The sequence below is a fragment of the Panthera tigris genome, chromosome A2, assembly GCF_018350195.1.
Source record: "Panthera tigris isolate Pti1 chromosome A2, P.tigris_Pti1_mat1.1, whole genome shotgun sequence".
NCBI classification, from domain to species: Eukaryota; Metazoa; Chordata; class Mammalia; order Carnivora; family Felidae; genus Panthera; species Panthera tigris.
Genome location: NC_056661.1, coordinates 112809124 through 112819244, shown reverse-complemented (window position 1 = coordinate 112819244; position 10121 = coordinate 112809124). Strand labels below are relative to the sequence as shown.

Genomic DNA, 10121 nt, shown 5'->3' with positions numbered 1-10121 from the left:
AAGGAATTTTTGCAAAACATTTACATTTTACCATCAACTATTTCTGTTTTAAAATCATTATGTAGATTTAATACCCTATGCTGCACATCAATTTATGTGGGATGACAACTTAGTGACATGCATAAAAAAACACCACAAGGCATTAAAATGAAGACTTAAATACAAATATTGTTGCAATAAAACAGTTATAAAATTGAAAAATAGGACCTAAACATCATGCTTATCTAAGTTTGACAAATTAACTTTTTCTCCTAGATTACACACTTTTATTACTGCTCTCATGAGAGTGTGATAAATAATGACTTAACATCAAGTTCTAATGTAATCAGCAACACATACACAAACCTAACCAAAGAAAGTATACTGTAAGAAAAAACTATTCTAACACTGGAGTTCTACCATGATAAATACATAGCTTTGCACTGATAATTACAATAAAGAAAAGTTTTATAACGGTGGCAAAGGGAATGAACAGTGAAATGCCATTAAATATGACTCTACTGCACATCTGTGCCCTATTACTTATAACAGCTATATCCCACTGAGTCAAATAAAGGACATTGAAATTTACGATTCTTATAAGACAGAAAAGTGGATTCAGAATGGTATGCAGAACAGACTGTCAAAATAGTTCTCATTTCAGTGGTGAAATGTGCACCTGCTAACACAAATTAATGTATTTTATATGCTATAAAGCTATCCAGATTCAGTTTGTTAAATTTATAATAGGCCTCATTGTTGATTAAAAAATAACTTCCATTTCTGATGAGCATACACAGGTATGCATTAAAACCGGTTCATGGAATAACGGTGCAGAGAGCTCATACTTGGTATTAACAACAACGAAAAGTGTCACTTTGAGGAAACATGATTCGAACATTAGGAAAGTTTCTTTGCATAAAAAAATTTATAGCACTGATTGTGTAGCATAATGATAGATAAAATATATATTTGATGTTTCAGCTCCTATATAATAAAATTAAAATTCACACGACCAAATGCTCCTCTGTACCAAACAAAACAACAAACTGATTCTGATGTTTTAAAGCCAGATACATCAGTTGTTAAGAGTACATTAAATAAAATATACAAAACAATTTACAAAATCCAACTAAAATTTAAAGACTTTGTTACAAGTCTACAAAAGCTTTAAGAAACTTGAAATTTATAACCACAGTGTAAAAATTTTTTTTTCCTTTAATCTCAAAGCTTTTTTATACAAACTGAAAGCACAAAAGGCCTCCAGCTTTACAGAGCGCTACAAAGGGCTGGCCCGAAGTGTGCACAGTGTAAACAGTGATCGCTACAGTATTTCTCCTTCATCGAAAAGACAAGAAACACCACGATTCTGGAAGAGAATTCGCAGGAGTAGTACTTTTCCTGAAATAATAGAGAAATGCACAAGAAAACACGTACCTTTATTCAAACGGTCCCCAAACTAATAATGTTAATAAACCAGGCAGTTAAAAGTTTTAGTTTTCAAATGGTCAATTCCAATTCCATTATGTTTCCAGGTAAATACATTTTTAAAGTGAGAAATATCTTACTAATACTTAAACTGTTGGTATAATCCAAATTTGTTTCATAGGAGACTTTTGGCCACCTTTCCTAGAAGATCCTTGCATAAACAATAAAATATAATTTTTTTCCTTAGTCATTTATTTGAAAGTTATTCTGATTTTTAAAAAATAACGTGCTTCATAGTATCACATCATTATATATCTGTTAGGCTGTCTCTTTAGGGAAAATTCAGTTATTGGCATAACATAAAGATATTTCTATGTTATAAATTCGTAACCAGCCTTCTAACACAGTACTAGAAATAAAATGGGGTTGGCGAAATTTTAGCAGAGAGGAAAACGGAAATTGTAACGTAGTTAAAAGATAATTTTCTGCTGGCCTTACAAAAAAAAGTGTGATAATTCTTTCTTTGGCTACCAAGTCAAAGCATAAAGAATTCTGCACATTGTCAACATAACTCATATTTACAGAATATGAAACTACAGAATGATTTATACTCTAGGCAAATATTTCCAATATAAACATTTAAAATGAATTTTGTGGTTCAACCTAGGGTTAGGAATATCATCAATCCTAACTTCAAAACTTACATATGTTAGGTTGCCTCATTTTATTTTCCTGAAGCTATTATGAGTTTGTTTCAACCACCCTCCCCACCCCAGTATTTTCCTAAGGTTTCAATCTAAAATTTAACCTAAAGTTTAGCTCTAAGTTCCTCTTGTGTCTCCAAATGGAGAAAGTAATTGGACTTCACTGATTGTCTGCATACACACTACTATAATGTAGTGGTAATAAAGATCTGAGATGCATCTCAGATTACTTTTGTGGAACTTACCTAATTCAACTGTTGAAGAATTTCTAACATTTAGAAAAGACGGCCAAAACTATTTTCGGTTGATTTTCCAAAAAACAAGCTAAGGAAATAAAATATTATCCCTATCATCAGTTAACTGTTTTCTGTGCTATAGAAAAAAAATCTACATAAAATTATTACTGACTGAATTTATAACAAAGTACTCCAAAGAAAACAAGTCCACTTAAGGTCCAGCCTGCAAACTACTGAGGTCTGTCTTTTTAAACATGTTAACACATGATGTTAAGAGAGGGGAAAATTCAGTTTAAAGATTATGTGATATATTTCCAAATGGCTACAACTTATAGTATGGAGGAAATACTTTTCTGTTACCAGTACATCAGTATGCTTTTTGTATTTCTAAAAATCAACACTTCACATGTTGACCCCAAATCTTGGAATATATAAAGAAGCCAAGAATGAAAACATGATTGATTTCCTACTCTGTAATCCACTTGACCAGCCCATTTCCAGATTTTCAAAGGTGTGTAAACTTAAGTGCAGCACTAGAGGTCTCTGTTATAAATAACTTTTCAGAATTCTTCCATGTTGGTTGAAACATTGGGAGTTGCTGGGTTTGAATCTTGAGAAATGGCTGCAACTGTGACAATTCTTGGGGAGCCAAGCACCTCTGTAACAGATGAGTCCAGTTCTCCCGAGGTAACAATGGCAAGAGCTGTCCCACCACCTTTCTTATTCTGGTGCGTTTTGACATGTTTGGAGAGATGATCACTCCGCATAAACCTTTTAGAACATTCCGGGCATTCAAACCTCTTTTCACCTAAACAAAAAAACAGTGAATGAAGTCACACATACTTTATTTAAATGAAATAATAATGTTGAATAATTTCTCTTCTGGTCATACTATACTTTTGTTTAACTTTTGACCAGATGCAAAATACTTTCATTCTGTTTTATTTTAAAATGCTATCAAACAAGCAACGCAGAACAGGAAAGAGCATGTGACTAGGAATCAATGAGTTGAGTTAAAGTCTTGGTTCTGCTAAGAACTGGAAGTAAAAGCTGAAGCCAGTTAAAGAGCCACTCTGTGCCTCAGTTTCCCCATTTACGAAATGAGGATTTCTTTTTTTTTTTTTTTTTTGAATGTTTATTTATTTTGGGGAGCAGAGAGAGAGGACAGAGGATCCAAAGCAGGATCCGGACAGACAGTGAATCTGATGCAGGGCTCAAAATCCAGAACCGTGAGATCATGACCTGAGCTGAAGTTGGGTGCTCAACTGACTGAGCCACCCAGACCAGTTGAAAGTAGGAGGATTTCTAACAGAATCTCAAAAATCTCTTCCAGGTATAACAATATATAGTTCAAGGCTCATGTCTACTCTTTACTACCTACTGCCTCTGTTTTAATTATAATGCCTAGAGGCAGGGGCACCTGGATGGCTCAGCCGGTTGAGTGTCTGACTTTGGCTCAGGTCATGATCTCGCGGTTCCTGAGTTCAAGCCCCGCGTCGGGCTCTGTGCTGACAGCTCGGAGCCTGGAGCCTGCTTCGGATTCTGTGTCTCCCTCTCTCTGCCCCTCCCCCACTCATGATCTGTCCCTCTCTCTCAAAGATGAATAAACGTTAAAAAAAAAAAATTAATAATGCCTGGAGGCAAAAAACTATCTTAGAACTACCTCAAATAAAATCAGTTAATAATTTAGTAGTGCACTGAGTTTCTTCACAAGGCAAAAATGAGAGTAAGGTGAATACTGCGTTTCAAATTTAATAATTTGTACGTCTCACAGAATAAGGCTGTCAGGTTCTCGTATACAAAGTGACCCTGAAATATGCTCTCCTTAAGATGTAAGATAGCTCCACAGGAACTAACTACTTCTCTGTTTTTGAATAAAAACAAATTAAACGTTACCTTAAAAGAAAAAAGACATTTCACTTCTGTGCATAATGGATGGGGCACAAAAAAATGTGGTTAAGTGGTGTGTCGTCGTGTTCACAACAGATCAACTATTAGCTTCAGTCCTTTCCTCTAAGTTTGTTACTTAAGGGAAAGAAATGTTTTCCAAGTCTGACACTAGGACTTGAATAATAAGGAAATTCAGTTTGGCTGACTTTTTTACTTGGCCTTGCTTTTGACTTACCAATAGAAAATCTATAGGTTCAAGTCCATCCATATCAGCTAATTCCCCCACATCTTTGTGTTTGCTTCTATTTTCTAAAAAAATTACATTAGCAATATCTCATTTAAACTTTCTCTTTTAGTCTTGAAAAATTAAATGAAAGGATAAGTACATGGTTTAGACAAAATTCTCAAAAACATTTATTTTTCCTGAATGCTGATACATAGAAAAGGCCAAAAAATGATTAAATGAGGGTGTTCGGTTAAGATCAATCTTGAACTCCTCTATTTCAAGTCTCCCATTTACTTCAAAAGAAAAATTCATAATTTACAAATTTTAAAGCTTCAAGATCTTATTTCACATTTTCATTTTATAAATCTGTGAGCTGAGGCTCAGAAATTAATTAATCTTCTTGGGAAATCAAAGAACTTATTAGTATCACAGCAGGATTCAAGGCACTGTATTTCTAGTTTGGGTTTTTAATGCTACACCATCAAAGTGCAATTACAGTCCTCCGTTCTTTTATAACAACAATGGCCAGGAATAATCACAAGAAATCAGGTGGTGATGGCTTGAAGACACAAGATCATTTAGTAAGCCCTGAATCAAATGGGTGATCAACCTGTACACAGTAGTTGTTTAATAAGTCTTTGTTAGCTGTGGTGATGTTTGTGAACTCATTTTTCAACAAATATTTGTTCAGTATCCACAATGTGCCAAGCAACAGTGATACAAAAATGAACAAGTGAGAGTCTCTGACATTTTAAGATCCCATTATCTTAAGATAGTCATTTGCAACCACATGGAGCTATCAGTAACAATTAAGAAATACAAGTCCTAGATACTCTAGTGGCAAACTGTAAGATACGTGAGATATCATGGTGACAGCATTTGTATGAGGACCTTTTTAGTCTGTCTACTTCTAACTGGTGTGGGTGTCAATTAATTTTAAGCAATGAAAGTTGGCTAGAATCTCAAAGTAAGTTACGCTACGCAATTAAACTAACGTTAGGGAAATGACATTTTATTGTGCTATCCTTTTCCACAAAGAAGTGTTTTCTGTGGTGTCAATTTCTAAATTTCTTATTGTTGCCCAAAATTATCATTCCTCTTTATTGCAAGGAAGTCAGAGTTCCTGTACTAATGTAATACAGTATCTTCCTTATATTTATAATTATGTTATTTTATAATTATTCTTAGGAGATTAATACTTTTATAGTTAGTACAAATAAAAACTGAAACTTGATACTAGATTACTTAGGACGGGCAGGAATGGCTCCCAAAGGTGTCCATGCCCTAATCCCTTGGAACTTGTGAATATGTTTTATTACACGGCAAGGGATGTAACGAAGATAACAGAGGTTAATACGGGAAGATTATTCTGATTTAACTGAGCGGGCCCAATCTAATCACATGAGCTGTTAAAAGCTAAGTTTTCTTCAGGTGGAGTCAGAGTTGCAGAAGGAAAAATCAGAGAGATTAGAAATGAAAGGGATTTGACCTGCTATTGGTGAAGGGTGCCACATGGAAAGTATGAGAAAGAATGTGGACAGCCTCCAGGAGCAAACAACAGCCCACAGCTGAAAGCCAGCAAGGAAACAAGGACCTGTGTCCTTCAAGAGCAAAAACAATCTGGTTGACAGTGTCAGTGAGTTTGGAAGCAGATTTTCTCCTACAGCTGTCAGTAAGGAATAGCCCAGCTGACACCCGAGTTTGACTTTGTGAGGCACTAAGTGGAGGACCCAGACCAAGCCTACTCAGACTTCTGACTTAAAGAAATTGTGATACAATAAATGTGTGTTCTTTTGAGCTGTTAAATTTGAGACAGCTTGTTATGGCAGCAATAGAAAACTAAGAGTTACTTAAGTCAGAACCTCGAAAAAAATTAAAGCATAATAAGGAAATAAATGATGGCTGATCTATATGGTTCAAAATCTGTGAAGTATCTTCATTACAGGTACCCAAAGCATGTTAAGGACAAATTCCAAATTTCATTTCTTTTTTATTAAACTTTATTTATTTTGAGGGAAGGAGAGAGAGAGAACGAGTGGGGCAGAGGGAGAGGGAGACAGAGAATCCCAAGTAGGTTTCGCACCTTGTCAGTGTGAAGTCAGTGCAGAACTTTAACTCACGAACTGTGAGATCACGATCTGAACCAAAAATCAAGGGTCAGATGCTAAACCAACTAAGCCACCCAGGTGTCCCCCAAATTTTATTTCTACCACAAAATATCAAGAACATAACTCAAACAATTTTGGTTTAACTGAGTATAGATAAAAGAATTGCTTCTTTTACCTAGGTTATTAAGAGAAGGCCATGTTGTATTACATGATTGTTAAAATACGGTAGTCTTTTAAAAGGATTTAAGTAGAAGATTCATATTTAGGAACTACATTAGATTACTTCTTAGCATAATATTCTCAACAGTAATCTCTCTCAGAAAAAAAACCTGATTGTCAAATGGAATCACAGATGTGAATGAATGCAATAAATCAGCTCTTTTAAGCTTTATTTATTTGAAGTACCATCAAGAGCCAATTATCTTGCTATCATAGTTCTGCCTTTCATCTGTTTTCAACATGTTACCCTCAAATCTAAGCTAATATAATGCATAAAACATACTTTGTGAATTAATGTTATTTCTAAATTTGTCATTTGATAATATATTTAGAAATTAAAATTAGTTTTTTAGGGGCATCTGGGTGGCTCAGTCGGCTAAGCGACCAACTCCTGATTTTGGCTCAGGTTATAACCTCACAGTTCATGGGTTTGAGCCCTGTATTGGGCTCCACACTGACAATGTGGAGCCTGCTTGGGATTCTTTCTTTCCCTCTCTCTCTCTCACTCTCTCTGTCTGCCCCTCTGGAGCACGCTCACTCACTCTCTCTCAGACTAAACTTGAAAAAAAATAAATTAATTTTTTATATTTAGATTAAAATTAATTTCAGGAACCAAGTGACTGTATTAGTTTCCCTGGGCTTTTGTAAGAAAGCCCATACAAACTGGGTAGCTCCAAATGACAGGTATCTATTCTCTCAAGTTCTGGATGCCAGAAGTCGAAAATGAAGGTGTCAGTAGGGCAATGCTCCCACCAAAGGCTCTAGAGAAGAATTTTTTCTTGCCTTATCCCAGCTTTGGTGACTTCTGGGAATCCTTGGAATTCACTGGCTTATAGCTGCATCTCTCTAATCTCTCCCTCTGTCTTCACGTGGGAAGTGTCTCTGTGTCGTCTTCCCTTCTTACAAAGACATTACTCAGTAATTGGGTTTAGGGTCCACTAGGTCCTAAATCTTAGTCACTGTGTGTAGTATGACCTCATCTTTATTTAATCTGCAAAAAAACCTATTTCCAAATAAGGTCACATTCACCAGAGATTAGGACTTGAACATATCCCTCTGAGACACACAATTTAACACACGACAGGGACATTTTTAAATGTCTGGCATTTGTTATAACTAAGTAAAAAACATACCCCTTTGCTCATGAATAACTTTTATCAAATATCCATGTGTAGCATATACAGTTTGACCCTTGAAAAACAGAGGGGTTAGGAGCACCGACCCCCATACCTGCACAAATGAAAATTTGTGTGTAACTTTTCACTGCCCCAAATTTAACTGCTAATAGCCTATTGTTGATCAGATGCCTTACCAATAGCATAAATAATCAATTAACACATATTTTGTGTTAAAAATATTATATACCGTATTCTAACAATAAAGTAAACTAGAGGGACGCCTGGGTGGCTCAGTCAGTTAAGCATCTGATTTCAGCTCAGGTCATGATCTCATGGTTCATGAGTTCAAGCCCAGCATTGGGTTCTGTGCTGACAGCTCAGACCCTGGTGCCTGCTTCGGATTCTGTGTTTCCCTCTCTTTCTGCCTCTCCCCCACTCATGTTGTCTCTCTCTCTCTTAAAAATAAATAAACATTAAAAAATTTAAAAAGTAAACTAGAAGAAAGAAAACATTATGAAGAATATCATAAGGAAGAGAAAAAGATATTTATAGTACTTTACAGTATTTATATATATATAAAAAAAAATCCACATATAAGTGGACCTGAGCAGGTCAAAACTGTGCTGTTCAAGGGTCAACCATACACAATTTCTTAGTAACAATAACACCATTTATTTACAACCCACATTAAATAAACAATTTTTCAGTTTTTTTCTAAGAAGCCTAGTTATTCAAACTGGGAGGCCTGTTGGCCCCTGTAACCCTCACCTCCAACACCTTTATAACCTATTGGTCCCTCCGGATACTCTTTTTTACCTACCCAGCCTAGAATATCTAAATGAATCTTTCATGAGTACCTTCATTTCTCCTCTGTCATTACCTGTAGATAAAAGTAAATTAAAAGGGGAAGGAAAAATAATTTCAGGTAAGTCATGTGACTTACATCTTCCCAAATTAGAGAAACTAGGAGTAAAGGGAGGTTGAGTATGAAGGACAATGGAAATAAGACTCAAAAAGACTGAGATGATGATTACTATTATTAAGATTTTATTGTTAAGTAATCTCTACACTCAACACAAGGCTTAAACTCACAACCTGAGACCAAGTCACACGCTTCACCGGTCGAGACAGCCAGGCGCTCCAAGTAGATTTAGATAATTATTAAAATAATGTGGAAGCTGGGGCATCTGGGTGCCTTAAGTCGGTTAAGCATCTGACTTCTACTCAGGTCACGATCTCACGGTTTGGTTTCTGAGTTTAAGACCTGCATCAGACTCTGATGTCAGCACAGAGCCTTCTTTGGATCCTCTGTCTCCCTCTCTGCTCCTCCCCTGCTCGCACGTGCTCACTCTCTCAAAAATAAGTAAACATTAAAAAAAAAAAAAAAAAAAGTGGAATCTGACCCCCAAAAAATAGGCTTGCAAGGCTGTTCTGAGTGATGGGCTGAGACTTGAGACTTATAAGGACATCAATTTGCATTATGAGTAAGTTTTCATTTCTTCACTCAGCAATTATCTATTTGAATATAGGAATCATATGGTCAATTTTATCACAAATGCTTTTTTAAAGCAATCTTATCTACTCTAATAGTTTTAACTGTGATCTATAAATGAACAATGACCTCAAGATCCAGATTTCTAAACCCAACTGGGAATTCAACATCTCTGAGATATGCCATTTACATCATTTAAAATATCACAAAATTCATCATTGTTTATTAAAGAAAAATGGCTGAATCTTGATTAGAACAGCAAATTTTATGGTATTTTAACTTCCCTAATTCCATCTTAAACTCCCCAGAAGGCCCACTAGCTACCAGAGGGAGAAGAGAGCTGGAACTCTTTCAAAACCTCATTTCCAAGGAATTGCCTTATGTGACCTGTCTAATCTGTCTAGTGGTTCTTTGGAGGGCTTCACTTGAAAACTATTGTACTGAACCTGACCTGGAGGCAGTCCAATGTGAAAAGTCTTTTCAGGGCCAGAAAGGAACAGGTGTTTGTCTGAACAATTGCAGGTTAAGAGTTTTAACTTCATGGATGCCCCAGGCAATGGATTAACACTTGGGACAAACAGAAAGACTGAACAAAAAGCTTAAAAGGAGGAGCTGGGAGATAAAATACCCATAGTGGCTTTGAAAAAAAGCTCTGTCATTTCCTTGGAATCTAGATGGCCACATATATACTTTAAAGCGTGAGCCTGGGGGCACCTGGGTG

The 10121-nt window shown here is 35.8% G+C and overlaps 1 protein-coding gene across 1 annotated transcript in view; it reads right to left on the bottom strand.

Moving 5' to 3' along the window:
* SP4 (Sp4 transcription factor) overlaps positions 1-10121 on the bottom strand; it is an 82383-nt gene continuing 72262 nt past the window's right edge. Inside the window, exon 6 of the mRNA XM_007089071.3 lies at positions 1-3155. Within this exon, the coding sequence (XP_007089133.1) occupies positions 2908-3155 (248 nt within the window). The 3' untranslated portion in view covers positions 1-2907. The remainder of the gene's footprint in view (positions 3156-10121) is intronic.